Raw genomic sequence first — 15,408 nt, 5'->3', positions numbered from 1 at the left:
ATAAGCTAGGGGAGGGTGGGGGTGGGGAGAAAGTAGAGTACAATAAGTGAGTGGGGGAGGAGATGAAGGTGATAGGTCAGGGAGGAGAGGGTGGAGTGGATAGGTGGAAAAGGAGATAGGCAGGTAGGACAAGTCCAGACAAGTCAAGGGGACAGTGCGGAGCTGGAAGTTTGAAACTAGGATGAGGTGGGGGAAGGGGAAATGAGGAAGCTGTTGAAGTCCACATTGATGCCCTGGGGTTGAAGTGTTCCGAGGCGGAAGATGAGGCTTTCTTCTTCCAGGCGTCTGGTGGTGAGGGAGCGGCGGTGAAGGACGCCCAGGACCTCCATGACCACAGCAGAGTGGGAGGGAAAGTTGAAATGTTGGGCCACGGGGCGGTTTGGTTGATTGGTGTGGGTGTCTCGGAGATGTTCCCGAAAGCGCTCTGCCAGGAGGCGCCCAGTCTCCCCAATGTAGAGGAGACCGCATCGGGAGCAACGGATACAATAAATGATATTAGTGGATGTGCAGGTAAAACTTTGATGGATGTGGAAGGCTCCTTTAGGGCCTTGGATGGAGTTGAGGGAGGAGGTGTGGGCACAGGTTTTACAGTTCCTGCGGTGGCAGGGGAAAGTGCCAGGATGGGAGGGTGGGTTGTAGGGGGGGCGTGGACCTGACCAGGTAGTCACGGAGGGAACGGTCTTTGCGGAAGGCGGAAAGGGGTGGGGAGGGAAATATATCCCTGGTGGTGGGGTCTTTTTGGAGGTGGCGGAAATGTCGGCGGATGATTTGGTTTATGCGAAGGTTGGTAGGGTGGAAGGTGAGCACCAGGGGCGTTCTGAACTTGTTACGGTTGGAGGGCTGGGGTCTGAGGGCGGAGGTGCGGGATGTGGACGAGATGCGTTGGAGGGCATCTTTAACCACGTGGGAAGGGAAATTGTGGTCTCTAAAGAAGGAGGCCATCTGGTGTGTTCTGTGGTGGAACTGGTCCTCCTGGGAGCAGATACGGCGGAGGCGGAGGAATTGGGAATACGGGATGGCATTTGAAATGTTCAGCCACAGGGTGGTGGGGTTGATTGGTGCGGGTGTCCCAGAGATGTTCTCTAAAGCGCTCTGTGAGAAGGCGTCCAGTCTCCCCAACGTAAAGGAGACTGCATTGAGAGCAATGGATACAATAAATGACATTGATGGACGTGCAGGTGAAACTTTGATGGATGTGGATAGCTCCTTTGGGGCTTTGGACGAAGATAAGGGGGGAGGTGTGGGCGCAGGTTTGCAATTCCTGCGGTGGCAGGAGAAGGTGCCAGGATGAGAGGGTAGCATTTTAGGGGGCGTGGACCTGATCAGGTAGTTGTGGAGGGAACGGTCTTTGCAGAAAGCAGATAGGCATGGGGAGGGAAATATATCCCTGGTGGTGGGGTCCATTCGTAGGTGGCATAAATGTCGGCAGATGACATGATTTATGCGGAGGTTGGTAGTGAGGACCGGGGGGGCGAGTTCTGTCCTTGTTACGGTTGGAGGGGTGAGGTTTGAGGACAGAGGTGCGGGATGTGGATGAGATACGTTGGAGGGCATCTTCAACCATGTGGAAAAGGAAATTAGTCTTTAAAGGAGGCCATCTGGTGTGTTCTGTGGTGGAACTGGTCCTCCTAGGAGCAGATGTGGCAGAGGCGGAGGAATTGGGAATACGGGATAGCAAATTTTCCAGCAAGTAGGGTGGAAGGAGGTGTAATCCAGGTAGCTGTGGGAGTCAGTGGGTTTGTAAAAAATGTCAGTGTTGAGTCAGTACTCGTGGATGGAGATGGAGACCTCTAGGAAGGGGAGGGAGGTGTCAGAGATGGTCCAGATGAATTTAAGGTTGGGGTAGATTGTGTTGGTGAAGTTGATGAACTGTTCGACCTCCTTGTGGGAGCACGAGATGGCGCTGATGCATCATCAATGTAGCGGAGGAAGAGATGGGCTGTGGTGCAACTCCAGAAGATGAACTGTTCTCTGTAGCTGACAAAGAGACAGGCATAGCTGGGGCCCATGTGGGTGCCCATGGCTATCCCTTTTGTCTGGAGGAAGTGGGAGGGTTGGAAGGAGAAATTGTGAGGAGTGCTGCATTGTCCAGTGAACCATCTGTCAAATAAGTTCAACTGGGGGCCAGTCATCCCCCTCAAGTGAATGTAAAACATCCTGCAACACATATTTGCAGAAGAACAGGAAACGTCTCCCTCGAGCTTTGTCTATATTTATTTATCCCTCAATCAACAAAGCCAGGCAATCCCTCAACAATGCAATAGATCCAAGTTATGCACTCTGACAACAAACAGTTATAGAACATGGTGTACAATTAAACATCTAAGAAGTTCAAAACATTCCCATGCTCATTGAAAAGGGAGCCCAGTGCATCAGTGAAAATCACAAGGCTTAAGCATTTGCAACCCGCTGCCAAAAGCACTAAGTGGATGATCCCTCTCACCTTGATTTTGATGCCAATCTTCAGTCAATTTAATTCGTTCCAAGTGATATATGAAGAGTTAATCAAAAGCACTGGATATACCATAGGTTTTGGATCCTGTCAATAAACTGAATGTAACACTGAAGACTTGTGATCTAAACCCAGCCACAGTCCCAACCAAACTGTTGCCCTGTAGATATAATCTGGCATTGACCCAACAATGTGCACATTTGCCCAGCTACATCCGGTCTTCAAAAAGTAGGATAAATCCAATTCTTGGAAGTCTTAAATTTTGAAGACTTGTGAAGATTATTTCACGTCTTGTGGAAATACCTGGAGTGTATTTTTTTTTAAGAGATAATTGAAAGGTCACTTTGGAGATTGTATTTCTTTAAAAATAAGACTCCCTAGAAATCACATGACTGGTGATACAGCTTCTAATGTAGACACCTACTGGGGCTGTTTGAACAGCAACTGCATGGGGAATACTACAGTAACTGAAAGCAAGCAGCATGCAAGGATGAGCTACCCAGCTGATCTTTCCAATTTCTAAAGGAACACACCTCTTTAATGTTCTGAAAAAAGTGGCTGGAGGAACCTCTCAATATTGTATTCCCTGAGCAAACTGTGCCTGAGAGACTTCAGAAATAAGCAAATGTGATTAGTGATTTGATCACATGTGCCAAAATATCAGAGCACCAGACACCAGAATATTCTGTACATTATCCTTTGCCTTCAAGAGTAACTCATTGGCCATAGTTTTTTTTTCAGAAAGGCACTTTCTGTTTTCTTGAAGAGTGTGTGTCTGTATGTCTCTGTGTGTCTGTGTGTCTGTGTGTGTGTGTATGTTTGCTTGCGTGCGTGTGTGTTTTGGGGACATTTAAAGGGGTAAGCATTTATAATTCAGTATTGCTGACCAGGATAACTTCACCAATAAATTTTGTTTTGATGGTGAGACAGCAATTTTGTTCATTAAGAAAGCTGGTTGATAGATTTTTTTTAAACTTTCAAACCTAATACAGGTAAATTATTTAATTGCCCATGAGATTTTAGGTTTTAGATATAAAACTATTGTAACCAATGATTTTAATTAACCATTTTGGTAACTGGTTAAATTACATTTATTCCATGTTGTGACCCTTGGAGTAGTGGTACAAGACCGACAGTGCACCCATCCAGCCTCAGTGATAACAGTTGACTCATGCAAGGCCAGTTAGGGATCAGCAATAAATGTTGACTATTCCAGTCACACCCTACTAACGTACACATTTCTGTGGCTCAAACTTTGGTTGTAAAAGTTCTTTCTTTTTTTCTGCACAATTGTAAATTGTCATTTTGTTTACACCATAACAGAACTGTAAATTTCATTTTTGTATAATACAACTTGTTAACACCACCAGATCCATTTGAGAAATAGCTTCTGTACAAATGCTTTCTTCACTCAACAATATAACCATATAGAGTGAACAACATTTCTACTAGGGATATTAGGGATAATATGACTGCAATCACATTCATGATTTTGCCAGATTAAATTAGCATTTATTAGTACAATTCAGGCTCTTGAGACATAATGGCCATTGAAATACTTCTAAAATTGTGATGACATAGGTAAATGTTGTCATCAATTTGTGCTTGCAGGGCCCCACAAATATCATAACTGGCTAGATATCAGGTTTTGATGGTGTTGGCCGTGGGGTAAACATTGATCCATTCTTGAAATCAATTTTCCCTGTTCTTCTGCCTGTCATGGAATCTTTTACATGGTTCACACTATAGGATAGGCATGATATTGAATCGAAAAGATGGTACCTGAGACAGTGCAGCAGCCTTCAAACATGCATTGAAGTATCCACCTGCATTATCTGCTCAAATCTATGTAGTGGGACCTAACTCTAATGAATATCTAATTTAAACTACTACAAAGAGCCAAAACTGATATCGAAACCGAGTCTCCTAATTCTAAGGAGCAGGTTGTTAGGACAAGGCAGAATATTTGTATTTCACAGATTGCACCAGCTAATTTATCAACTGCATCAAGAGACACAATTTGTGTTTGTCCAGATCTCAAAGTGAAATGACCACAACTTGAAGATGCTTTCTTATGCCCCTGAATGTGTTGAGTAAAGAGTATTGTGAAAGTCTTTCCATCTTTCTGTTAGACCTTGCAGAAGACATTCAGTGTATGTCCCCGCCAGAGCTCCAGGGCAAGGATTTGCTGAATCTAGATCTCTCATCGGAGTCCTGCCCAGGAAAGTCCAAAAGATTTCTTCGTCTTGCAAATTCAAATATGTCAAATTCCACGGTCACAGTTGTCACCAACCAGAGTAAGTCAAATGCACAATCTTTGTAAATTACTTTATATTTCTCAAAAATATTTATATGATATAGTTAGTTGTGTTCAGATAACCTGAATTTAATATGAGAAAGGTCAGCCACACGGTACAAAAATGTCTGCATTAATGATTTTTTAAACTACCAAGTGCAATATATATTCATCTGCATCTTTACTTCAAGTGGTAATAATATTGACTGAACCTCAATATGCTTTGACGCAAAGCATTCCATATTCTCTCTGCAGAGACTTTTCCTAACTTCCCCTTTAATATTTAAATCTTTTTAAAGATTTTTAAGAATGGTCCTGCCATAACAAAATGTGTTAAAAATGTTTTAGATAAAAACTATTGTAACCAATAACTTTTTTTGTTGGCACTTCCTATTTATTTCTCTTCAGAATTCAATGTGTAGACTCCCTCCTCTGAACTGCTTTTCAATATTGTGATTTCTTTGTTGATAGTAACTTAGAGTCATACAGATGAACAGACGGAAACAGACCCTTCAGTCCAGCTTGTCCGTGCCGACCAGATATGCCAACCCAATCTAGTCCCATCTTCCAGCACCCGGCCCATATCGCTCCAAACCCTTCCTATTCATATACCCATCCAGATGCCTTTTAAATGTTGCAATTCTAATAACCTCCACCACTCTGCCAGCCCATTCCATTCACATACTACCCTCTAAATGAAAAAGTTGCCCCTGAGAGTCTTTTTTTTAATCTTTCCCCTCTCACTCTAAACCTATGACCTCTAATTCTGGACTACCCCACACCAGAGAAGAGACTTTGTCTATTTATGAGTTGGAGATGCCGGTGTTGGACTGTGTACAAAGTTAAAAATCATACAACACCAGGTTATCATCCAACAGGTTTAATGGGAAGCACTAGCTTTCGGAGCAGCGCTCCTTCATCAGGTGGTTGTTTCCTTGGACTATAACCTGGTATTGTTTGATTTTTAACTTTGTCTATTTATCTTATTCATGCTCCCCATGATTTTATAAACCTCTATAAGGTCACTTCTCAGCCTCCAATGCTTCAAGGAAATCAGCCCTAGCTATTCAACCTCTCCCTATAGATCAAATCCTCCAACCCTGGCAACATCCTTGTAAATCTTTTCTGAGTTCTTTCAAGTTGCACTATATCCTTCTGATAGTAAGGAGAACAGAATTGCACACAATATTCAAAAAGTGGCCTAACCAATGTCCTGTACAGCCACAACGTGACCTCCCAACTCCTGTACTCAATACTCTCACCAATAAAGGAAAGCATACCAAACGTCTTCTTCACTATCCTATCTACCTGCGACTCCACTTTCAAGGCGTTATGAACCTGCACTCCAAGGTCTCTTTGTTCAGCCTAGGACCTTATCATTACGTATATAAGTCCTGCTAAGATTTGCTTTCCCAAAATGCAGCACTTCACATTTATCTAAATTAAATTCCATCTGCCACGTCTCAGCCCATTGGCCCATCTGATCAAGATCCCATTGTAATCTGAGGTAACCTTCTTCGCTGTCCACTACACCTCCAATTTTGGTGTCATCTGCAAACTTACTAACTATACCTCTTATGCTCACATCCAAATCGTTAATATAAATGACAAAAAGTAGTGGACCCAGCAGCGTTCCTTGTGGCACTCCACTGGTCACAGGCCTCCAGTGTGAAAAACAACCCTCCACCATCACCCTCTGTCTTCTACCTTTGAGACAGTTCTGTATCCAAATGGCTAGTTCTCCCTGTATTCCGTGAGATCTAACCTTGCTAACCAGTCTCCCATGGGGAACCTTGTCGAATGCCTTACTGACGTGCTTATAGATCATGCCCACCATTCTGCTCTCATCAATCCCCTTTTTTACTTCTTCAAAAAACTCAATCAAGATTTTGAGACATGATTTCCCATGCACAAAGCCATGCTGACTATCGCTAATCAGTCCTTGCCTTTCCAAATACATGTACATCCTGTCCCTCAAAATTCCCTCCAACAACTTGCCCACCACTGACATCAGGCTCACTGGTCAATAGTTCCCTGGATTGTCCTTACTACCCTTTTTAAACAGTGGCACCAGATTAGTCAACTTCCAGTCTTCCGGCACCTCACCTGTGACTATCGATGATACAAATGTCTCAGCAAGAGGCCTAGCAATCACTTCCCTTGCTTCCCACAGAGTTCTCGGGTACACCTGATCAGGTCCTGGAGATTTATGCACTTTTATGTGATTCAAGACATCCAGCACTTCCTCCTCTGTATTATGGACATTTTTCAAGATGTCACCATCTACTTTGTTTACTGTCCCTGTTCATTCTGAATTGGGTTTTGTGTTTTAAAATCTGCATATATATCTGGTAAATAAAGCCTCATATTACATTTTGTGAAGTAGTTACACAGTTTATTACATAATGCTTTCAGGAGAGTACAATGACATAGTAACATTGAGACCACAGGGGCATAACTTACACTCAGCTAAGATTGGTAAATAGCGGGGTGGAGGTGGAGGGAAGGAATTTTTTTTTTTAAAAAAGAAATAGGCTTTATTCATAACATTTTTAAAAGTATAAAGGATTTTGGTGACCGTTACAACATGGTCCACTCAATACGATTGTAATGAACTTCATATTTATAAAGTACATTCCATGTCATGTATCTAGTCGAGAGTGTGGTGCTGGAAAAGCACAGCAGATCAGGCAGTCTCTGAGGAGTAGGAGAATCGACCTTTCAGGCATAAGCCTGATGAGGGGCTTATGCATGAAACATCGACTCTCCTGCTCCTCGGATGCTGCTTGACCTGCTGTGCTTTTCCAGCACCACACTCTCGACTCTGATCTCCAGCATCTGCAGTCCTCACTTTGTCCCGTGTCATGTATATAGCCAAAGGGCAAAACATGTCAAATTGGAAGTGCAATAGATATTACATTTTCTCTATATACCTTATTCCAGTCTGAGAGCACCTTAATACATTTCCAATATCCTGCATCTTACTCATCTGGACGTTCTTTCTGTCACAAAAAAAGGGAATATTCAAAAGCTTGAAAAGCACCTCCAGGTAACTTATTCTTAATTTATTGATAGTCTACCTATTTAGGAATTTTGGAATATAATATATGTCAATGTAATGACTCCAGACGGTCACTTATAGAGCTCCAGGTATATAAACTCATGCATGTCTCATGAATGCAGTACTCTCTCATGTTTGTTATATTTTGCCACAAGAGGGACTACAGCATCCTCTATCTATTTCAGCACTAGGGAAAATGCACTTTCCTGCAGCTATGAGCAACAACTAATATCAACTTCAATGAAACTAAACCTTAGATCAAATCTATAATAAGCCGATGATCATTCCGCTAGTTACCATTCAAGTATTGAAGGTAAACGTAAGCCCCAGGTTCTTAAGGTTTTGAAATAGGATCTAGCCTGTTCATTTCAAATAAAATGAAATATATTGAGCAATCAGTATGACTGTAGTGTAAAGTGCTTGCAACCTTGTGGTCTGTCAGTTTATCTGATAACCTCATTGATGATACCTTCAGCAATTTTTCAATTGGTACTTCACATTTACAAATAAATCCGTAGTTTCAGAAGTGAAAGAGGAAGTGAAAGACCACTCACTATTATAGCTTTTTTAAAATCACTGAATCATTTCCACCCTTGTAGCAATTACCAAAGCAAAGAGGTATCTATGCAAATCATAGATAAAACATTCGCTTGAATGTTGTTTCCAGTTTTGGATGCACAATTTTAGGAAAGTTGTAAAGCCAATCAACACAACGCTGAAGATACTTGAGGCATGAAGGTGACAAATTACAACTATTTTTGAAAAAAAGCAAAAGAGCAAGATAAGGATACATCATAAATTGTGAAGGGTGGGAAGGTAAATGGAGAAAACTCATACCCACAAGTTATGGGTGCGATAAAAATTGACCATTGTCATAATTCCTATAGACAGTAGAAACTTTTTAAAAGAAATTTGAATGGCCAGTTAATAGTTGAAAGGATGGCAAAGCAAGATTAGATATTTTAAGACTTTTATTGGAACAAATAGAATAAACATACTAAATACTATTCTTGTAGGCCACCTATACTTTTCTACTTTTAGCACAATCAAAAAGCCAACTTCACAATGATACTTTCCCTGTCTTTTAAGTATAGACTTATTTCTCTCAGAACCAATCCTATGTGATGTGGCACCCCAAAGGATATGTGGCCTGGTGACCATTACCTCTGGAATGTCCTGGTGAGGGTTTTCCTAACAATACACTTTCAGTATAAACTACCTGAATCTTCCAGTTCTGTTTCAAATCCTCATGACTTAGTTCTTTTCACTCCAAGCGTGAGCACTCATTCACACTTAGTGTGCTGAACCATAGAAACCTTTGCTTCTAGCTGCTGCCTCTTTCCCAGACTTTTCTTCAGCGCTGGGGGTGGGTGAAGGGAGAGCTGCAGAAAAAGGGGGAGGTGGGGACTGGGTGGTGAAGTGAGGATAGATGAAGACAGGTAGAATGTATGATCTGGTTGGTCAATGCGAGGTTGGTGGCAGTGAGGAGTGGAAGGGAGGGGGAGAGGCTGGGATGGGAGTCAGGGGATAGGAAGGGATGTTATTTAAAACTGGAGAACTTAATGTTGAGCCCGCTGGGCTGTAGGCTGCCCAGGCGGAAGATGAGGCATTGTTCCTCCAATTTGCAATTTGGTTCGTTGTGACAATGGAGGAGGCCAAGGATGATCATGTCGAAAAGGGAGTGGGAGGGAGAATTGAAATGGGCGGTGACTGGGAGGTCCGCTTAGCCCCTGTGTGCCTGACTGAGATGCTCGGCGAACTGTTCCCTAAGTTTAAGTTTGGTCTCCCCGAAGTAGAGAAGACGACATGGGGAGCACCTGATGCAATAAACTAGGTTGGAAGAGAGGCAGGTGAACCTCTGTCACACCTGGAAGGACTGTTTGTGGCCCTGGATGGAGGTGATGGGGGCTGGGGGGTATGGGGGGGGGTGGTTGTGCTGGCAGGTTTTGCATCTTTTCCAGTTGCAGGGGAAGGTACCGGGGGGTTCGGCAGGGTTGGTGGGGAGAGTGGCACAAACCAAGGGAACAATCCTTGCAGAAGGCAGAGAGGGGTGGGGATGGGAAGATGTTCTTGGTGGCGGGGTCTAGTTGAAGTTGGCAGAAGTGTTTAAGGATAATGCAATGGGTGCGGAGACTGTTGGGGTGGTAAGTGAGGACAAGGGGACCCTGTCTTTATTGCATTTGGTGGGCGGGGAGGTTTGGAGCACTGGAACAGAGAATGGAGGTGGTGTTGCAAAGGGCTATCTGGATGACAGAGGAAGGAAAAGCATGTTGTTCAAAATAGGTGGACATCTGGGATGCTCGCGAGAAAAATGTCTCCTCGTCAGAGCAGATGTGGTGGAAGCGGCGGAATTTGGAGTATGGGATGAAGTTCTTACAGGATATTGGTTGGGAGGAGGTGTAGTCCAGGTAGTTATGGGAGTTTGTAGGTTTGTAGTAAACGTCTGTCTAGACAGCCATCTGCTGAACAGCATTTACTCCCCATTCCACTGTTCTAAACCACCCCCCACCAAACACAATAAAGACAGAATCCTCACCTACCACCCCTATCAATCTCCGCTTCCAACGCATCATCCTTAAACACTTCTGCCAACTCCAACTAGACCCCACCACCAAGAACAGCTTCCCCTTCCCACCCATCTCTGCCTTCGCCATTCCTTGGTTTGCACCACTCTCCCAAGCAGCCCATCCCTGAACCCCCTAGGTACCTTCCAATTATGAAGACCTTTCACCTTACTTTTTGAAATAAAAAACAACCAGAGACTCCCCTGGGCTTGTTGTCATGCAGACTTCAGAATCCTTTCGTTTCACCTTTACTTAAAGGCATAATCATGAACGATAACAATCTTATAAACCCCATATTTATAACACAATAAATTTAGAATCTTTACTAAAAGAATGAAAGGAGAAGTTAAGAACATACCTTTATGTAGGAGTTAATAAAGACATTGACACTCCCTTTCTACAAATAGTGATGGAGAAATTTATGATGATTTTACAAGGGAAGTAAATGAGTATTTGAAGGATGGGGCAAAACAAATTGAACTTTCAGAGAGCAGTATTAGGTTGCAATAAAATCGCCCTGTCTGATGTGCAATTCTGTTTTTTTTTGTAATTCCCTCCCCACCCTGTTCAGCCTTTCTTCCACAGTGTCCATGCTGACTGTGACTTTGAGCATATTGCAGTGCCGTTTCACTACACTCAGTTTTAAGATGGACTTGCTGACCACTATTACCAACACCAGTGTTTCCCCAATGACTAATCGGTGTGACCCTATTTTCATGCATCAGACTTTGTGTGACACTCTGACTGAAAATGAGCAGGGTTCCAGTTAGTGTTGAGCATGGCAGAAGACTTGAATGGGGATGTGGGGGAAGGGGAACCTACAGGCATGGAGCGGAGTGTGGGAAGGGTTTTAGTTGCAGTAGTGGAGGTGAAATGAGTTGAATGTGTCCCCCACGTCTTCCTCATTACCCTTTCTCTTCAGCAGCACTCTCAACTTGCCCTCACCTCACTGATACGCTGCATCTCCTCATTCCTTCACTAACACTCGTCTTTCTCAAGCCATGTCCTTCAATTTCCCCTGTGGGACAGTTGATGAAGAGGTGAGCAGAATGAACACCCACCATTTCACACACCCTCTCAAACAGTGAGCAAAATAAAAACCAAAAGAACTGCGGATGCTGTAAGTCAGAAACAAAAACTGAAATTGCTGGAAAAGCTCAGCAGGTCTAGTAGCATCTGAGGACAGAAATCAGAGTTAATGTTTTGGGTCCTCAGACCCTTTGGCAGACAGTGAACAATCAATTAGGCCACGCCCTCCAGTAGGTAAAACGTGAATATTTTGAAAAGTCCACTCAGCTGTCCACTCAGGGATCAGAGCTGGTGACAGCAAAATCTTATCTCAAGACCCTACTGTTTTGGAAGCCCTGACATCCATACACTTTTTGGGACTTGGGTCTATTACATCAGGCACGATCATTAAATATTCTCCATGTTTTATTTGCAATTCCTGTTCTGATATACAAGGTGATAGGCTAGGCAGGGGAACTTGAGATAATTCTTTTTACATTATTGAGTAGTATGTTAAAATGGCTTCTGTCATGATGTGCTTCACATTTTACTGAACAATCTGGATGGATCAGATTGTTCGAGGGTAAAAATACAAAGTTGAAATACTGTATAGGCAGAGTTCGAGTAATAAGAACACTATCTGCTGCACTGCACGTTCTACTTTGATTAAAGAAGGTCCAATATTTTTGCTAGCTACCCTCCTAATCTGATAAATTATTTGTGAGTGTGTAAAGCACCATGAGATAAGGCACCAATTAGTGAAAGTACGTCCTTTGGCTGCCGTTATATGCTGTGAGTTGTCCTTGCCAAAACACCTCTGCAATTGCTGCCAACACAATGCAGTCCATAGAAATCTGCCTTAACTATTTAATAGTTAATTTACTTATTCATTGAAATCAACACTTTGCTCATGCTTTTCTTTATAGAATCCCCTAATGATCTCGAGGCAAATTTGAGCATGAGTTAGTGATCTCAGTAATAGCTCAGGCTTTCTCCCACCATTTTTTAAAATGTGTATTTACAAGAAAGTAAGCATTTTCTATAATCAGAACAAAATCTCCTGTGAAGCAAAAGCCCAAGGCAACAATCAGGGAAAAGACTTTTAGATTTTTTAAAAATCACTTGTATGATGAATTGGAATGGTCAGTTCTCCCAGTACAGGGATTTTTCTAGGTTGGTTTAGTTTAGGAGTTAGAAAGTGCTGGGGACAGAGAAGCAGCTCCAGTGAAAAAGAAGTTCCATGCTTCAGAAAATGATCCCTGGTTGATCCTCTTTCTCTAATATCTCTCCTCAAGAACCGAGGTTTGAATTTACCTTTTTTGCCAAGTGGTTTGACTCAGGTTAAAATCATTAATTATTTTTTATTTACAATAAAATAATAACATGGGAAGATTCAATTATCTAATACATTGTTGGCACAAGAAAATAAAAAGGAGAGAGCTATTCAGTAGGAGAAAAGATATCCTTTTTGTGTATGCTTTTTTGTGTATAGCTTAATAGTCTGTGAAGATTTGAGATGAACCATTTTCCCAGATTCCATGTGCTGGGATTATGTCGAGATAATGGGAAGTTTCCACTAACACACAAGGCACAATTGGCATTGAGACTGAACTAACTGAAAAGTGGTCAAAATATTTGCTGTTGTTTTTCTTGTAGTTTGTGATTAAATGTTCTTCCCTGTTTAGGAGGGGGAGGCATGAAGCTATTGAGAGCAATAAATCAGTGTTCTCAGCTATTCATAGCTTCTTCATATTTGATGACAAATATTGTATTCAGGTCCAGATACATAGAGTCATAGAGATGTACAGCATGGAAACAGACCCTTCGATCCAACCCATCCATGCCGACCAGATATCCCAACCCAATCTAGTCCCACCTGCCAGCAGCCGGCCCATATCCCTCCAAACCCTTCCTATTCATATGCTCATCCAAATGCCTCTTAAATGTTGCAATTGTACCAGCCTCCACCACATCCTCTGGCAGCTCATTCCATACACGTACCACCTTCTGTGTGAAAAAGTTGCCCCTTAGATCTCTTTTATATCTTTCCCCTCTCACCGTAAACCTATGTCCTCTAGTTTTGGATTCCCCAACCCCAGGGAAGAGACCTTGTCTATTTACCCTATCCATGCCCCTCATAATTTTGTAAACCTCTATAAGGTCACTCCTCAGCCTTCGATGCTCCAGGGAAAACAGCCCCAGCCTGTTCAGCCTCTCCCTATAGCTCAAATCCTCCAATCCTGGCAACATCCTTGTAAATCTTTTCTGAACCCCTTCAAGTTTCACAACATCCTTCCGATAGGAAGGAGACCAGAATTGCACGCAATATTCCAAAAGTGGCCTTACCAATGTCCCGTACAGCCGCAACATGACCTCCCAACTCCTGTACTCAATACTCTGACCAATAAAGGAAAGCATACCAAATGCCTTCTATCAACCTCCATAACTAGCACTCCTCAAACATTCCAGAAGATTCCCCAGGCCTCTGGAACTGCTCAGACACCATTAGCCATGCGGCTGGTACAGCCACCATCCCCACGCTGATTGATGACATCACTTCCACCCCCATCATGGCCACTTCCATAGCCACTTACACCCCTCACAATTCCTCATGCACCACATGTGGCATCACTTCCGCCCCTCACATTCATGGCTGATGTCACACGCTCAGTAACTTCCACCCCCACCAACACCACTCATCTGCATTCTGCTGACATGCCCCCCACAGATCCCACTATCACCATCCCTGACCCCCAGAATCCTGAGGGAAACACCACCCTGCTCTTGACTCTACCCCTATTCCCCCCACCACCACACCCACTTCAGTTACAGGCTCTGCACCCACTCCCAGCTCCACACCCACAACAGGCCCTAGCTCCCAACCCTGCCGAGTTTTCACCATCCCTCCAGACCTCCCCCTCACTGAGGATGAACGATCAGTCCTCAGCAAAGGACTCACCTTCATCCCCCGCCGCCCATGCATCAATGAATTTAATACACGCCGTGACGTCGAACACTTCTTCTGCCGCCTCTGCCTCCGAGCTTACTTTCACAATCAGGACTCCCGCCCACCTTCCGAGGACCCCTTCATCCGCCTCCAACACACTCCATCCACCTGGACAACCCGTGCTGGCCTATTACCCGGCCTCGACCTCTTCATTTCCAATTGCCACTGGGGCATTAACCGCCTTAACCTGTCTACCCCTCTCCCCCACTCCAACCTCTCACCCTTACAACGCACAGCCCTCCACTCCCTCTGCTCCAATCCTGACCTCACCATCAAACCAGCGGATAAAGGGGGCGCAGTGGTAGTCTGGTGCACTGACTTCTACACTGCTGAAACCAGACGCCAACTCGAGGACACCTCCTCCTACCGCCCTCGTGACCATGACCCCACCCGCCCATCACCAAACCATCATCTCCTAGACCATACAGAACTTCATCACCTCAGGAGATCTCCCACCCACAGCTTCCAACCTCATAGTCCGGGAACCCCGGTTCTACCTCCTTCCCAAGATCCACAAGCCTGACCACCCCGGCCGACCTATTGTCTCAGCATGCTCCTGCCCCACTGAACTCATTTCTACCTACCTCAACACTGTCCTATCCCCCCACGTACATTCGAGAAATCACCCATGCCCTCCAAGACTTCTGTTTCCCCGGCCCCCAACGCCTCATCTTCACCATGGATATCCAATCCCTCTACACCTCCATCCGCCATGACCAGGGCCTCCAAGCCCTCCGTTTCTTCCTCTCCCGACGTCCCCAACAGTACCCTTCCACCGACACTCTCATTCGTTTGGACGAACTGGTCCTCACCCTTAACAATTTCTCCTTTGAATCCTCCCACTTTCTCCAGACCAAAGGGGTAGCCATGGGCACCCATATGGGCCCCAACTATACCTGTCTCTTTGTTGCCTACGTAGAACAGTCCATCTTCCGTAATTACACCGGCACCACTCCCCACCTCTTCCACCGCTACATTGATGATTGCATTGGCGCCACTTCATGCTCCCGCGAGGAGGTT

At 44.1% G+C, this 15,408-nt stretch overlaps 1 protein-coding gene across 1 annotated transcript in view; it reads left to right on the top strand.

The window, feature by feature from the left end:
- cunh1orf210 (chromosome unknown C1orf210 homolog) overlaps positions 1-15,408 on the top strand; it is a 57,570-nt gene that overhangs the window by 28,217 nt on the left and 13,945 nt on the right. The window contains exon 4 of the mRNA XM_043698904.2: positions 4,585-4,749. Within this exon, the coding sequence (XP_043554839.1) occupies positions 4,585-4,749 (165 nt within the window). The remainder of the gene's footprint in view (positions 1-4,584; positions 4,750-15,408) is intronic.

The sequence above is a fragment of the Chiloscyllium plagiosum genome, unplaced genomic scaffold (genome assembly GCF_037043375.1).
Source record: "Chiloscyllium plagiosum isolate Xiang-an unplaced genomic scaffold, Cpla_swu_hap1 HiC_scaffold_9, whole genome shotgun sequence".
Lineage (NCBI taxonomy): Eukaryota > Metazoa > Chordata > Chondrichthyes > Orectolobiformes > Hemiscylliidae > Chiloscyllium > Chiloscyllium plagiosum.
Note: the sequence above shows the minus strand (reverse complement) of the source record. Positions and strands in the feature narration are given on the sequence as shown.